This window comes from Malurus melanocephalus, unplaced genomic scaffold, assembly GCF_030028575.1.
Source record: "Malurus melanocephalus ecotype Western Australia unplaced genomic scaffold, MMel_1.1 scaffold_53, whole genome shotgun sequence".
Classification (NCBI taxonomy): Eukaryota; Metazoa; Chordata; class Aves; order Passeriformes; family Maluridae; genus Malurus; species Malurus melanocephalus.
The window spans coordinates 2,918,590-2,936,073 of NW_026623285.1; the positions used below are offsets into that span (position 1 = coordinate 2,918,590).

General features: G+C 41.0%; 1 protein-coding gene across 2 annotated transcripts in view; it reads right to left on the reverse strand.

Moving 5' to 3' along the window:
* The window catches only part of SCRN1 (secernin 1), a 37,823-nt gene extending 23,447 nt beyond the window's left edge, over positions 1-14,376 (reverse strand). Inside the window, exons 1-2 of one of the 2 annotated variants that reach the window (XM_057365523.1) lie at positions 14,204-14,266; positions 3,828-3,987 (exon numbers count right to left, since the gene is read on the reverse strand). In XM_057365523.1, the coding sequence (XP_057221506.1) occupies positions 3,828-3,986 (159 nt within the window). In that variant the 5' untranslated portion in view covers position 3,987; positions 14,204-14,266. Of the gene's footprint in view, positions 1-3,827; positions 3,988-14,203; positions 14,267-14,330 lie in introns of those variants that run through there. The other variant, XM_057365524.1, reaches the window with a different exon arrangement.
* Between the last annotated feature and the right edge of the window lie 3,108 nt (positions 14,377-17,484).

Below are 17,484 nucleotides of genomic sequence, written 5' to 3' on the forward strand. Positions count from 1 at the left end.
GAAGTTATAGAGAACAAGAAAATTCCTCCTACCCCACAGAGGGCTGGCTTTTAGCCCAGAACTATGTTTAATACCAACTTATTAGAAAAATTTTGCATCTTCTACAGTTTTATAGGCTTCTTTGCTAATCCACCCTTCCTATTTTCCCTTTCTACTCCTCCATAAGAAGTTGCTAAGATAAAAGAGCTTTTCCAGCTCATAGTGAAGCAAAAAAACATGACTGTTTTGATATTATGAATATAAGATCAAGTTGGAGGAAAGGAAGGTGTGTCTAAAAGGGAAAAAGAAAATCCACTTGGAAATTCATCTACAAAAAAGTCATTCAGCCAAGACCTTTTCAGGAGAAGGAAAACCACAGAAAGCAGCAGGTTAGAGAATAAAGAAATATTGTTAGTAAAATCTACCTTAAAAATAAGGCACAGGGTTTCACATCTTAGAGTGTATGACAAAAATTCTCGCTAACACATGATAAATTCTTAAAATCCTCATCTGAGGGGAAAAAAGAACATACTTTTAGYAGAGGAATCAGAAAAGGACCCTATTTATGCTTAGGAAGCAATATTTCCCTGTACACAAAAATTCACTAGGCTGATCTCTAGAGCAGGAAGAAAGCTGATCAACATCTGCCATTGCAAAATTGCAATGCAAGAGGAGAACAAACTTTTGAGAAAGTTGTCACACACACACACACATAGAAGGGACCTTGAATGAAAAGCCCCTTTGTTCAGGGTCTTGGGAACCTGCTGACATGGAGGGGAGGAATTATGTTGATGAGTTAGCTGCAGGGTTGCTTGTCTGGTAGATTTGAGCCACAAAGATCAGGCTGAAAACAACTKGCAGTATTCAGTGAGTTCCCCTGAGACCCTGCCACAAACAGATAGCTGCACAGCACAGCCTGCCCGAGACCCTTATGGCAACAATCTCACCAAATTAGTGTGCCACTTTTGGATACTTTGTGCATTATCACAGGTGCAAAAGTGAGCAGCATAGAATGGGAATAGGAAATAGGACACAGACTCGCTGATAGAGACTCACAGAACAACCCATATCATCAACACCTCTAACAGAAGTTCAGAACAAACACCAGTGACAGTCACAAACAGGGAATCACAATTCAATACACACCGAATGCCATTACATGCAAAAAAATAGAATATAATGAAAATCAAGTCCACAATCATTGTCTAATGAAGGTAAAGAAACCAAAGCAAACATACAATGGAGAATGGAAAGAAAAGATGCTCCTTTGGAGAGGAAAAAAATAACAACAAACCCACCTGAAACAAAACAAACAAAAAACCCAAACAAACATGCTAGGATGGATGAGAAAGCAGTCAGAAGCACAAAGGATTACAGATTGAGAACAACTGTAGTGTGAAATTGATCAACCACATTTTTCCATTTGCAAAGTATTGTACATTTAGTTTTGCAAGTTAGTTTAATTAGTTTTACATAGTGCAAGGGAAGGACGGCTGTAGTAAAAAAAAAAAAAAAAAAAAAAAAAAAAAAACCAGAAATACACTAATCACTGAAGTGTTGGCAGCTTTCACAGACTTTAAAGAACAAAGTAATAACCCTGAGTATGTCAAAGCTACATATAGAAGCTTTGACACGCCTCTCCACTCCCCCAGCAGTTAATTACCTCTGACAAGWATGCTTAAAAGGTAGATAGTGTTGCATGCCTGGTACTTAACAAGGCCAARCAGCTGAATTCAAGCCCTTCCTTAAAGATTTTCTTGATTTTTAGGCACTACTGACTACCAATACACAACAACTGTGCAAAGCTACCAGACACCCTTCAGAGTTAATAAAAAAATTAAAATCAGTACTGTGTTTTAGCCAGCTTACTCTACTCAAAACATGCATGAGTAAACAAAAAATAAAAATACATTAACAATACTTAGTGCTGAGTGTGATGAAGACRCAGTGATAAGCAATTAGGACTTAAGTCCCTACCTAAAGAAAAAAATTGGCCCACTCCAGTCCCTCATCTAAAAGTGAATCTTCACCACCCTGCAACAACTGTGATTTWAAAAAAAAATCGACATACAAGGAGAATGCTTGTAGATTCTGGTGAGAGAGTAAATCTACAAACTGTGTTGTGCTAGGAAAAGGAATTATGCTCCCTGCTTCTGAAAGGTCTGGCAAAAGAGTTGAGTTTATGACTAAATTCCAAAAAAGGGCATTAAACTGGTTAACTGTGGTGTGAAGGAGGAATCACAATAGRTTACATATGTATTAATTATATGCTTCAGCAAATTATGACATTCTCATCAAAGGGTAAGATAGGGGGCAAAGAGACCAAAAGAATCAAGGACTCCTACAGTAAGTTCTTACAAAGTATTCTCCATTAAGGGTACAAAACAGCTTTTCAAAATTCTTTTTCCCCAATAACAGAACCTTTTTTTTTTCATTTCCAGTTCTATGAAGAGATTTTTTTTTTAAATTGCTCTGAAGCTTTCTTCTCAGCTTATTGTCACATTTGTGTTACATATGCTAGCAATGTCTACAAGGTGCTACAGCACTGCAATTAACTGCACTTAGCGCTCCAGGACAGGGGGAGGGGATTTCTTTATATCCAAAATTAAACCATTTAATAATGCATAAGTTGTACTAGATGTTGGCAGCAAAAAGAATTAAGAGAACATAACTGTTAGAAAGGAGAGCACCAAATCCTCTGAAATTTGGAAGTCATCCCACTTGAAAAACAGAATTAAAACTGGCACTGGCCTTAGGATATRTTCTGGGCAAGTGACAGCTAGATCTATAAAGAATCTGTCTGGATTAGAGACATCACCCTGGTGCAGAACACCTACTGCCCTCAGCCTTGTGCACAGCCACAGGAAAAGGGGGAAGCTGAATGCAGGGGACCTCTCAGATTCTGCGTTCCCTGGTGCCATCCAGAGCAAGAACCTGTGGACTCTAAAAGCTCCTGACAGTGCAGCATTGGGCTCTGTCTCCTCTGATAAGTGACYACCTGCACAGATCCTTGTCTTTCCTTCTGGTGCCTCACTCTCTTCATTCCACCTTCACTTTACACTTTCCCCTCTCTCTGTCTTCTTGTTCATTGTCCCTTTGCTTCACTTTCCACATCTGCTTATCCTTTAATTTGTCCTGTCATTAAAGAGAGGCTGCAGTGACAGACTACAATTACAACAACTTCCAGCAGGTTCCCTTCCAACCTGCATCCATGGCATCAGCATCCAGCTATGGGACTGCACATCCAGCCTGGATTCAGAGAGAACCCACAGCACTCAAAACTGACCATAATTCAGGTTCCCAGCTGCAGAACACGCCAACAAAGCCAACAGCATGTACAAGAGTTAAGTTTGGCTTACAAAGCTTGTGCACTCTCACTCTCCTCCTCTCCCATTTCTTTATTTAGAGCTCCTCAAGGCCCAGATTTCTGGCTACCTGTTTTGCAATCTGTGTATCACAGTTAGGCCCCACCACAACCACCAAAAACAACCATGAATGAGAATAATTCATTTGGCAAGTGACAAACTCCGAAAATTGGCTTCTAGTTCCAGTTAGTCAGRATATTTTTCCCTTAAAAGGAAAAGGTAATCAATAGACTGTGTGGTACAGGAATGTGAGATGTGAACAGTTTTGCATGTCTGCAGGACAAAGTAAAGATCATGGATTTTTTTCCCCAGTTACATTCTGAGTTTCATTTTCAGGACTTCTAAAAAATCATATCTCTTTCTACTCCAGAAGTTTGAGTGAAGTGAGCAAGGACACCACAATCTGACGAGAAAACAAGACAGCATTCATTTCTTCCAGTAACAGTGACTTCTCAGAGTTTGGTTGCAACAATTCACCCTTACCTCAACTTTGCTTCCAGGATCGTGCTCTGCAGCAGCAAAGTAGACCACCTCCTGTACTTCATCCCTAGGCCGTGCAGAGTTCTTTCCAAATACCACCAGCCCATCTTTGGAACATGGGGGGAAGGCKACAAAACAGTAACTGGGAGGAGCTGCAGCCATCCTAGAAAGGAAAGAAAGCATGAACAAACAAAACTAGTGTGGTCTTTTATTCATAATTGCATAGATTAGAGAATTATTCACTCTACTGCTACTAGCTGTAGCTAAGGGAATGTATTCCCTCACTCAGTTGATTGTCCAATGATAAGGGAATAGCAGGTCAGCTCAAAGGAAGCTTATTTGAATTTAATTTTAAAAATAGAATATTTTTAATAATTTTTCACCCAAGCCTCGTGAAGGCATGAATAGGAAAAAAGGCAAGATAACTGTGCCTTAATGAGTCTACTTAGTCCCCACAGAAAGAAGATACCCTGGATACACTGGAGCTGCTTGGGAACATATGACCTAGATGTATTCTGCTGACTCAGACAAGTGCAGAGACACAGAATAATTTTAAATAATTTACTCCCTCTGCACGCATGCACCTTAACATTTTTAAAAAGGAAAGATAAAACGTGTTTGAGGGATTCCTGAGAGAGGGCAATAATGTAACTGGAAACAGAGTAAAGATACAGCACAATTACATCAAAAGCTGTCAGTCAATTTATCTACTCAGATGGGAGAGAGACTGAAGCACTAATTGCACTTTATTTTCTCTGTGGTTTGCCTGCATTGCTGCTCTTACCTAAAGTTAATTGATTGCTGTTTATTTGTTTATGCAGGCTAATGTGTAATGTTTAGAGGGTAATTTTAAGYGTTTGCAATGACAATATACTAAGAAAAAATATAAACTGTTTCAGGACTATGCCACTACTGCAGCTGGTCTTGTGTGCATTGCCAGGTCTGACTTTTTTTCAGGAAAACTTCTGGCATGTATGCCTACAAAAGAAAAAGGTGGGGTGTTTATTGCTTGTTTAAAAAGCACTTAAAGCAGATGTCTGAGATTTCTTCATAGTTCTTACCACAGCAATAGAAACTCAGCCCCAAAACAAACAAATAAACATGTTCCTCATGTTCCTCTTCTTCTTCCACAATATTTTGAGGAAGTAAAAATTCTTGCACACATTTTCATTCCTTAGAAACAACCACCACATGAGGTTTTCCCCTCAAATTCATCCCCCCTCATTCATTCATTCATTCACTCCCCCATGGGCATGGGGGAGTGTGCAAAGCTGCTTTTTTACCATTAACTTGCACATGCTTCAAACCATTCCAATTTGTTGCTTTTTTTGTTTCTTAAAKCAGTGCCATTTGAGTACCCTCTCATCGAATAGTAGATATTAAAACAGAGGCAGAATTCCTTTAGTATAAAAACTGTAATCCATAAAATGGATTGCCATAATTGTTTGCCTGAATACTATGGGCAGGTCACACAGATTCTCAACCTTGCAAAAAATGTCAAGAACACCTATGTTAGAAGTGTTCTCTACCAACACAATGTGAGGTAATGAATTGTCCTGGGAACTCACACAGTCTTCWATTTAGGTAAAATTACATTCATTCACTTGAGCTGAAATGTATTAGGAAACAAACAAATCCCKTTTTACAAGCAGAGTTTTGACCACTGGGAAAGGACTCAGGTAACTGATCTTTCAGGGTGCCAAATTTGTCTTCTGATACATTTCCAGATGAGCAAAAATCAGTAATAACTTGCAGACTTACTTAGGATTTCATCATTCAAAAGAAGCATTTCTTTTATTCTAAACTCTAAKCAGATTTGTGTGAAATACATGAAGCAGCTAAAAGCAATAGGCAGCCAAAAGCCTAGAAAGAAAGGTTAAAATTATATACAATAATAATTTTTATTAAATTAATACCTAAACATATTGGCAGATAGGCTTACAAAGACAGGAAGTAATGTTTCAGCACTCTGTTACTGAAAAWATATGAAGGTGTGCAAGGCAGACATTTACATACCTACAGTCTGAGTAGGAAGGAAAAAGAATTAAAAGTCTGTAGGTATTCAATGCTCTTCAGAATTCTGAATCCTCCCTGAAATAAATAGTCTCAACCATATGTGTGAGATTTCTTTTTCCTTTAAATATACCAACAGTCACTGAACCTAAAACAAACTGCCATTTTGGTAATGCTTTTTAAGTATGGAAGTATGAGTAAGTGTATTTGTGAGGTGGGGTTTTTTTTTTTTTCCTTAAATGTACCAACAGTTACTGAACCAAAAACAAACTTGCCATTTTGGTAATGCTTTTGAAGTATGAAAGTATGAGTAAGCTCCTCTATAACTAGAGCTCCCTTCAACATATTTCATAAGTATGAGCAAGCTACCCAATAACTAGAGGTCAYCTCCATACAGTGTATTTCATACAGGTGAGTATACAACAGGCAAACACCATGTCAAATATTAWAACCTTAAACTGAAAACAGGACTGTCATTGGAGGATTTGGCACTGGGATCCCAGGTCACATTTTAGAGAAAGAGGCCATCTAGCAATCCACTACAATTTAAATCTACTCAGTTTGCTAGGGAGCACCTTTTCATTTCATTCATTTTGCATACAAAAACCTGTATTTGTTCAGAACCCTCCAGGCACCTTTATCTTCCTCCATCACCCAACTAACACAGCCTGTTGGCAGCCCACTATCTAAGCAGGACATTTCTACCTGCCTACTTCATGTTCTTCTCCTCTTTATTCAACTTCAGGTTGCCCTCATTCTCATTTTCACATATTTGCCACCTCTTTGCCCTCTCAAATACCCAAACATCTCTCACCCATAGGAGGAAAAGAACACTCCTCCTTCATAGTATCTCTGATAAATCAGCCTGACTTRTAAAATCATCTATTGTTATAATTCCTACACTTTTTTCATGGAGTATTTGCTCCTCCAGTGAAAGTCAATCCTGAAAACCTTAGAAAACACAGGGAATGACTGCAAATAGGTCTCAAAGAACACCTTGTTGCCATTCACAAGTTCCTCACCACAGAGCATGTTGCACATAGTGGCCTGATTTTCTCGACAGACCTACATACTGGGGCAGACAGAGGTAAAGCCACACCATCTTTCTCAATTACAAACCCTTGCACTCATAGATGGGCCAAGGCAAGTTAAGAGAAACMGGGGCTGTACAGACCAGCCATATATCCAAAACTACTCTGCATATGGAAGCTCTGGAAGCAGACAAAGAGCTGTGTGCTGTGCTGTGCCACGATATAATAACTGCTGCAGTTGCAGGGAGTTAACAGGCATCATGCTTGGTCAACCTCAAATCACTGCAGGCACAAAGGCTGAAAAAAAGAGTTCTGAGCAGCAGCCACAAGCTAATATACTCCTCCTGCTATCTTTTTATTTGACAAAAACATGCTRCAGCAGGGATGCTGTATTCCACCTAGTCGTATTTTAATCCAGTCTCCAGCGTTCTGACACTATAAAGATGATTTACTTTACAAGTTCTTTTATTAAGATCTTCTCTCATTGTGATAAGTCCCATTTAGCAACTGACAAGCCAAATTAATTGTATGAACATATCACCAGTACTGTCAGTAGTAAAACAGACCTTATTGAGTTTGTAAGTATTTTGATGCAGAAAGAAATGGGTAACATCCAATGGGCAATCATAGAACCCAAAAGGTTGGAAAATACCTCCATGATCATCAAGTCCAACCTTTGAGCAAATACCACTGCATCAAACAAACTACAGCACTAAGTGCCATGTCCAGAAGTTCCTCCCTTGGCAGCCAGTTCCAATGCTGAACAAGCCTTTCAGGGAAGAAATTCTTCCTGATGTCCAACCTGAACCTCCCCTGGTGCAGCTCTAGACCATTTCCTCCTGTCACTGGTTGCTTGGGAGSAGAGACYGACCTSCACATGGCTACAACCTCCTTTCAGGCAGTTGTAGAGAACCATAAGGTCTCCCCCAAGCYTCCTCTTCTCCAGGAACATCCCCCAGCTCCCTCAGTTTTTCACCAAAGTATTTCCAGAACCTTCACAGCTTCATTGCCCTTCTCTGAATAAATGTCTGGCTACAAATACCACAATGGAAAACAATTATCAGGGCTCTATAAATGTCTAAAATGTTTATCACTATACAACTGAAACTGGGTGAACATGGGTGTGTTAATGCCTAGCAACACCTCAAGAAAATTAACCCATAAATCTTGATAAACATAAAGCACTCATCTTCAGGTTGAAAATACCAAAATCTAAAACATTTCACTCTGGAGCATTTTCCATTTCACAGCATGAGCCTCTTGCAAATGCTGACATGTACTAAAAAGGCTCCCAAGTTCCAATTAGAGCAACTTGTACTATTAGAGTAAAAACGTATCCACAATCAGAAATTTAGAGTGGTCAACAAGGAATAAAATTGCTATTAAATCTGTTCATACACATTGTGACATAATCTAATGRAAACTTCATTTAGATGTCGTTTTTCACTCATAAAGAAATGAAYAGACAAATAATGCTGGAAGAGAGATTAACACATGGAATAGAGATTGAATATCCCATCCTCCATTTCATGAACATGAGTGTCAGAGGCTGAAGCCACGCTCTTAAGAAAATAGAGACAGGCATAAATAATTCAGCGTGCTTTGAAGSCTTCCTTCCCCCCAGCCCAAGAAAACTGAAATAGCTGTGTATYCACAACAAAGCACACTGAGCTTAGCATGGCAGATTCCAAAGTAAAGAATGGAAGATTTTCACAGCAACTCACTCTAGATTTCTTGGAGTTTGGGTCTTTTATTTTCCCAGAATAACACTGTGTACTTCTCTGAAAGCTGCAATTTGGTACTGCAATAATCTTTTATAAAGCTCAAGAATCTGACTGCTACAATAAAATTACTTCTGAGAAAAACAACTTCAACATCCTACACCTCAAAATGTCCAAAACTTATTTCTATAACAGTACAACTGGTTTTGCTCTTTTCTCTTTTATTTCAATTGAAATACAAAGCAATAGGTCTATAATGAAAGTGCAGCACTCACTAGGAAGCAGTGGGTGACAAAAATGATTGGTGTGAGAAAAAAAGGGTGAAAGTAAGGGTCTGTCTTGTTGAACTAAACCAATATTTGCTCTTCACACATCTTTTAATTGCTGCTCACATAATGCCCTGCAACTTTTTCCTCAGGGAAAGCTAAAGATGCCCCTAACATCACACATAAAAATCCTTTGAGATTAATACAAGTTTCTGAAATGTTAATTACTAGTTATTGTTAATCTCAATTAAGATTTACACCAAATGAAAAGATCTGAAGTACCTATTCCTACATAGAGATAGTCCTTTCCTAGCAACACACCATTTAAAACATTTTTAAGTGATGCAAGTGTACCAACAGCTCTGCCCCTAACACACTATGCAGAAGTCTTGTTTTCTACACCAACATAGTCTCTTGCTTAAAAATGTAATAAAATCCAATCATTATCATGTATAAAGGAAAAGGTGCTACATGAGAAGTCAGCTGCCACCATTACAGATCCTATTCACAAGAAACTGAAGCAAKGCTCAAGCAGATATTAAGGACATTAACTTCAGTGAGACCAAGCAGTCAGCACTGATAACAGAAGAGCATTCTCCTCGTGTTGTGATGAGTAACATTCAGCTGTAAAATTTGCCTTGTATTGATTTGACTCAGAAGTTGGCTAAACTTCAGCTTGATCAAGCCARACCTTCACCCAGGAGCATGATTGCTTCATTACAGCATAGATAAGCCAGCCAGCACATCTTCAAGCATTAGGTCTTCAAGCATGGATGGAAGCAGGAAAAACACACCTTGCTTTCACACACCTTAGTGAGGTTGCATGGACATATCACACAAACTTATCTTTCAAACATTTTCTGCATTTGTCTTCAAGAGCTTTGTTGATATAACTGTCAAGCTCTCTGAAGTTCAAACATATTCAGCATGTTGTACAGGTCAAAAACTAAACCTCTCCCAAATCCCAGTTTTTCAAGCATATCTGTGACTGTCCTAGATAACCCATAATGCTGGTAATAATTAGCATCATGTTTTCAGGATAACACAGGTGTCCACAAAAACAAGTTAACACCAGGGGTTTCATTTCAGACCTTCACAGCAGTTTGGTCAGAACACCAGTTTTACTGATCATATAACCTGATCTTCCTCCCCTCATTTCCTTGGTTTCTTCAAATTAAAGCTGCACTTAAACAGGTGCTTTAGGTACCAGAAATACAGAGGCTGCTAAACTCSTTGCTGCTAAATTCAGACTACATTCTGATGATGACAGCATTTTCTTTAATATTTATCTTACAAAAGAGATTTGAGCTGCTTTTRAGGTCCGCAGAGCACATTAAACCTTTTATGAAGACATATAATGTGGTTTTGTGTATTAAAGGATGACTATTCCTCACTATATTTTGTGCTTTTATAAAACAGAAACCCAGCTGTGCAAATATTGCTGAACTATTTCAGTAACATTTAAAGATTTCAATAAACCTGTTCTTAGTGCAACCAGAAAGGTCAAGTGACATAATCTGCAAGAAACATTCACAATAAAAAACAGAGAGGCAGCATATGAACAAGGGTCCTCAGATTTGTATCAAGGCTGTCTCATTAGGAAAGGAAGAATATACTGAATGGGCCATGCATCATTTATTCTCAACTCTTCCATATTTTCAATGGGGTGGCAAAAGAAAGTCAATTATAACTGCGAACACTTTGTTCAGGGCTTAGTTGTTGGTTTTCAACCTCTATTTTAGCCTTCAAATTAAGAAGTTTCTTGTGCCTGAGACAAGCTTGTATTTCCATTTACAAACCAAGCCCAGCATCCTATGCACACAGAGACATGTGATCTCTGCACCCTGCAGAAAAGCAATGCTTCCAAAAACAGAAATGAAAAGCAAAATTCAYTCAGCTGCAGGCACAGAACAAAGACAGCAAAATGAAAGGCACAATAATAATACTGTTTCCATCTAAGGAAACACTGAAAGGTTATTTTTTTATTGACAATTTGGACAGTTTTAATGCATGACTTATCAGGAGAGAGGAAGGTGGCATGTATTAAGAAATTAGAAAGCAGAGGCTGTTTGTGAATTTAAAGCACAAAACCATGACAGATCCCTGTGTCCCKATGGTTTGGACATTTCATTATCAGACCTTAGTCAAGTTGTTTGACTCTTTCCTTACTACCAATGTATCATGACACCAATTCACTACTTGAAGGTGCCACATTCAACTGTAATTGCCCCCCTAAGCTGTGCCTGRCAAGATACCCAAGAGGAATTTAATCAGCAGCTGAAATTTAGCAAGCCATGCTCAACCCCTTTTTCTTTACATTAACTACATGCTGAAAATTTCTCGAGAATTTACTCAAAATGGGAAACATCTCAAACTTTGAGTCACAGAATGGGATGGCCTTTTTCTCCAGTAAATTTACTTTTATTTTTGAATTATGAGAAATAGCAATTCCCTACACAGGCATAAAATCAAGCAGCACTTCAAAGCTTTACTRAGCTGTATGGTCCCTTCAGTCATTTAACTGAACAAATGCATAATRGGTCTGGTAGGAATTGAAAATATTTCCCTAGCTGTATGTGGGAAAATTTGGAATATTCCTGGCAACAGCTGCCAGATTGCTTAAGACTCAAAAAAAAATCAGATAGTGGCCTTCAAATGAGCATTCTAAAACTCTTCAGCACATTAAGACCTAACAAACGGTAAGATTTCAGCTGTAACAAAAGTTTACAATCCCTTGACSAACCAGTTCTATTTAATTCTGTAATACACCTTTGTCCAAGCTTTTAAAGCGGGTATCTTTCAAAATAAGACAGGATCTTATTTTTTACCCCAAGTAATCTGAATTATGTTAATGACAACATAGTTCTATTTAAAAACAAATCAGGGTCAGTCATCCAGAAGACAACCGGTTTCAGACTCATTTCCATCACAGGCTGTGCATACAGGGAAAATTCATTATTTAWACAGACTTTTCACTGAGTTGGTGTCAATCTCTTAATGAAGTCTCTAAGCAGTCASAGAACTCTATCCTTTTTGTGGCCGCTATCCCAGCCCGCAGTTTAAGGTCATATTTGCAACACTCTCCATTCTTTAGAGAAGCACCTGTTCTCTTGCTTCTGCCACTGGGGCAGAGACCCTTGYTAGGGGCTGCTGGCATCTCAAGCATCTTTGTACAACACACGAGCTCATAATGAGCAGTTGCTAACTGCTGCATAACACTTGGCTTCTGTGTAGCGTCTGCTTTCTGTAAAGAGGCGGCACAATCCCGTTTTGCGGTTCAGTCGGGTCTTGGTCCCTGCACAAGGGAGAGCATCCACCTCCTCACGCAGCTGGCTAATGCACACTGACTGCTCGTCATCTCAAATTAGCAACATTGTTATGTTAACAAGGGGCAAAATTAAATAGATTGCTGGAAGTCTCCCTTTAATTTTAAATATATCCTAAGAAAAAAGCAACTGTCGCAACAGTAGCAGTAAGAGTTTGAGAATGTAAGGATGTAACGAAGCACATCGTCAGAAACCAGACAGGCGGGGACTTCATGGAGAGGCAGGTCTAAATAGCAATTCTGCTTCTCAATCTGCAGAATTTACAGAAAGAGAAGGCAAATACACTACGGGAATAATGTCCATCCTCACAACTCTTCAAGTTCATAATGAAGAAATTCTTACTAGAAGCTTCGAATATCTAGCAAACTTTCCCACGTGCAAGCTGCACAAAGCATCCACTGAGGGTGGAGAGCCAAATTCAGTACCCAAAATACCAAAAATACCAAACTTGGCACAGGGAAATAAATGTAGCTTAAGTCATGCCATGCTTTACCAGGAAAAAAAAAAAAAAAAAACCTAACAAAAAACTAAAAATGTCTTCCAAAACTGAAAGTAACTTTTAAAAATCTCAAGCTTTAAGCATCAGAAATATTTTTCTGGGGAGGACAAAACTGGTTGACACCAATAAAAAGAATTTCATTCACCACATTTTCCTCAAGATAACACCTGTCTTTTCAGACTGTATTTGTAAGCTCTGGAACATAAGCTACTTGGAAAAGTCCAGCATTWTAAGTGATTTAAGTTAACTTCAGTTAATTTACTGGTTCACCTCAAAAAGTTGAAAGTCCTCTGTTCACAGAGATCTACTTCCMAAATAGAATATGATTGGGGGTTTTTCAAAATTTTGTTTTTCCTGGCTGGAAGATTTGGAGGGCTTACTATGAACAAAACAGCATGTTTGGAGGTGCCTTAAATCACTAATTCTAAAACAGCTTTTAGAGCAATAGCTGAACATGTAATAGCCCATAACCAAATGGGCCAGTCACTCCACTTGTCACAAGTTCACATATTTATCATCTTTTAAACCAGTGAGCATAGTTACAAGTTTGCACCATGGAATTTACCAAGTTCACTGCAGCACAATCATTTCTCTGGGATTATTAAASTTTCATATCCTACAGACATGGATGTCTTTGCACAGTTCAGTGAACATTTCTTCATAGGGATAGATTTTCACGTACATGCACTTACAGGATCAAGGCCCTAACAAAATTGTCTTCTGTTTGAGAATCTGGTTTAATATGATTTATTTCCCCTTTAACTATCACTACCGGAGGGGAAAAAAATTAAAGCAGGTTAATCATAGCCTGTAGAATTATTATAGTAGCACAAATAGAGATGTCAATTTCGTAGGTTCCTGCAGGAAGGCATGTCTGCTCATCAGTGACCAAAACCATCACATATCTACCTGAGCATAACACTATGCTTAGAAAGGCACATGAAGGCATCTAGGTTTCAAGGTGACCATAGGAAAAGGCACCTTCAAGAAAAAGATGGGGGAAAACAATCCTCGCCGAGTCCTTAAAGAGCAGAAGAGCTAGCAGCAGCGTCTAGAGAGGGCAGCCAGGGAAGATGAGAGGCCGGAGAGCCCTGCTTCAAACGGGAAGGCAAAGGACAGCCGGGGACGGCATCTGCCGCTGCCAGCCCTCAACCTAAGTCCTCCCCCGCCCCGGGGGAGGCGGCGGCGCAGCCACGGYACGGGAGGCCCGCGGACCCCGCCCGGCGGCGCGGTGCGAGAGCAGGTGCGCGGAGCCGCCCGGGGACATCGCCCGCACTGACTCCGGGAAACCGATCTGCGCCATCCCTCCCGCGCCATCCCCCACGGCTCCCTCCTYCTTTGCCTCCCTGCATCCCTCTTTGCCTCCCTACATCCCTTTTGCCTTCCTCCCACCTTGCTTCCCTCCCTCCCTCTTTGCTTCCCTCCCTGTCCACCGCCGCCGCCCGGCGCTGGCGGGGCGAGCCCCGGGAAGGTCGCTGCCCGCCGATCCCCGACACTTTCGCCCGCGCCGAGAAGTAACACACCAGCCCGGCCGCGCCGCTCCGAGGAGGCAGGGAGCGGGGAGATGACTGGGAGGTGATGAGGAGGCGATGGGGAGAAGATGGGGAGCTGCCGCCCTGCCCCGCGGCGCTGCCGGCACCGCTCCCGTACCTGAGCGCCGCTCCCGCTCCGCCCGCTCCGCTCAGCCCCGCGGCGCCCCGGGACCGCCCCCTGCGCGCGCAGCCGCCGCACGCTCCGCGCCAGTCCCGCCCGGCGGCGGCGGAGGGAGCGGCACCGGCACCGACACCGACACCGACCGTGATGCGGCACCGGCACCGACACCAGCACCAGTACTGACACCGGCACCGGCACCAGCACTGGCACCGACACCGACCGTGATGCGGCACCGGCACCGGCACCGATACCGACACCGACACCGACCATGCCTGGCCCTAGCGGCATGAGCGGCTGCGGGGGCTCCCGCACTGGAGATGCTCAAAGAACCGTCTGGACACGAGCCCTGTGGGATGACCCTGCTCGAGAAGAGACGCTGGACCAGACGCCCCACTGTGGTCCCTTCCAACCTGACCCGTTCTGTGATGCTGAGGAGAGGCATCAGCACTTGGCGTGTCGCCCCTCAGCCCGTCTTGAGGACCAGAGCAGGCACAAACGTGTCACTTTAGGTGCTGGAAGAGAAGGGTTTTTTTTATTCAGTTTAATTCTTATGGTTGTGTTCCTCTGTCTGACACAGAGGGTAAGTCTAGGAAGTAAAGCTGGTGTTTTAAAATAAGGCTGCTACCTTATTAAACCAGTCAAAACCGCTGCTCAAGGAGTTTTCCAAACTTTGCAACGCTGAGGAGATGACCTCATCAGGAGGAGTATCCTCAAGGAAAGGATTGTTAAGGATTGGAATGTGCTGCCCAGGGAGGTGGAGAAGTCACCAKCCCTGGAGGTGTTCAAGAAACARCTGGGCTGGCACTTACTGCAATAGTCCAGTTGACAAGCTGCAGATGAGTYAARTGTTGSACTCSATGATCTTGGAGATCTTTTCCAACCTAATTGATTTTGTGATTCTGTGATTCATCTCTGAGGACTTCTCTGCTGCTGTGTGTGAAGTGTCACAGTGGGCCCCTGCCCCTCCAGCAGCTGAACCCCTGGGCACCTCTCAGCTCTTTGGGTGCAGCAGCATCAGCACCACCAGGCCCAAAGCAAGGCAGTGACCACCGTCCCTCTGAGGCCCCATACAGGCACAGCATCCCTCGGCCACGGCATGTGGAGCAGATGGCCTGCTCTCTCAGCCAAACGTGCCCAAATGGGGCTGTCCTCTGTGCTCCATCCTCAGCACACAACCTGTGCCTCCATACAGAGGTGAAAATAGTTTCACTGCTTGGGGTAATCATGCAGGTCCCTGCATAAGTKGTTAAACTGCTAAATATGGTCTAACACATATGGTTACATGGTGCTGGTATAAGGCAGCACCTTTATGTTTCTATTTCTTGCTTCAAGGAGAACAAGAGCCTTGCTGCACATTGCACCAATTCCTGCCTTAAACCAGACATTTAATGTGCAGAAGAGACTGCCAAGTGTGTTTAATGGAAGATAGGAAGGTTAAAAGCAAGCAGGGAAAAAGGTCAGAGAGGCAAGGATGAACCAGTAGAGAGATTAAAGAGCACTGAAAACTAGAGTATTTCACCATGAGAGCAGAAAAAAGCAAGTACATTACTGGTACAGCAGTATCACCTAAATATCACACTGCCTATTAGATCAAGAGATCTAGTTTAGTAAGCTGGCAAAAGAAAACACAAAAAGCCAGATGCATATGGGACCCTACATTAAAAGAAAATTTAAAAGGAAAAATCCTGAAACCATATGCRCCAAAAAGAATTTCTTCTCATCGCCACAAACAGCAGAAGCATCCATGGGTCTGTGTCTGTTCAGAAATTGTGGGTAAGCTTTGGACACTGTTGCTGTCAAACAAATGCAGACCAAAAATCACAGCTTCGTTATATAACTAAGACAGAAAATAGTTTCTGCTCCCAGTCTCAGTAAATGTGAAATACTGTGGCATCTGCACCTTTTGGGGGTATGTCAGTAACCTGAATAGAAATTAATTTAGAAGTCATTACTTAGGCTCGATGCTTTTGATTAAAAAGCAGGGCTGATCATTAGCAACATGGAGCCCTTCATACTCTAAGAGTTTCCATTATATATTTTAAGCAAGTCCTTGGTTTTTCTCCTATCAGTTTTTTATCAGAATTAAATTTTGCTGTGTTTTGAAACAGAAAAAGAAAATAGTGTATCACCTGCTTAAGATGTATAACTGAAAGGTGATTTGAATCACTTAAAGGCTGAGGACTTTATACCAATTTGATTGTAACTATTTCGTTGAACATAACAACCCAAATTCCTTGCTCTGGAATTACATCARGGATGAACTGCGTCACAGGCAGCTTGCTTCTTAGAATCAGAAAGACAGCTGATGAAAAGAGCAGGTGCAATTTAAAAGAGGGTTTAGATTATGTCCTATAACACACCACTTATATTACCTATATTATGCTCACTTAGATGACTAAGTCTCTTTTCTAATTACGCTGGAGATGATTATGGCTGAGTATAATCTACCTAAGAATTATTAGACTGTCTACAGAATGATTACACACTGTCAACACAGAAATCCTTGATGCTTCCTTTCTGTGTAAGCTGTCATCAGCCRTGTAAAGCAGCAAGGATGAGTGGTTAGAGCACAGTACTGGGAATTGAGAGAGCCTGGGGTGGATGTTGCTCTGCCATAAGCTTGCTGCTTGGCTTTGGATAAATCTTGAAGCCTCACAGTAATTAAATTACTTCACACAAGAWATTGGGAGAGCATTTACTCAGAGCTGCTTCTTTAAAATCTTTGAATGGAGATAGCTGCGTAAATAGAAAATACAAAATTATAATAATGAGGACAAAGCCACAATGCTTATCTATTGATTGTTTCTCTTTAAAAACATAACAGCAGAATGTATGGATTTTTTTTTCTCCTGCCAAAGATTGGTTTCCAATGAAATTCAAATGAGAGCAGGAACAACACATCTTTAGAAAAGAAAATTCCAAAGAATCTTTTTTCCATGTTTTATATGTGAAAGGAGGAAAACAAATGGCAGACAGTGCAATATACAGCTTAAATTACAGTGGGTTTTTGGTTTTCTTTAAACAACTCCTTAGTTGGAGATCAAAGCTAATTCAGCAGAACTAGTATCCCAAAATGATGAAGACACTGCAGTGCTAGTCTTTGTTTCATAATTTCCAAAATACTTTCCTCTGCAAGTTCAAGACAACAGCC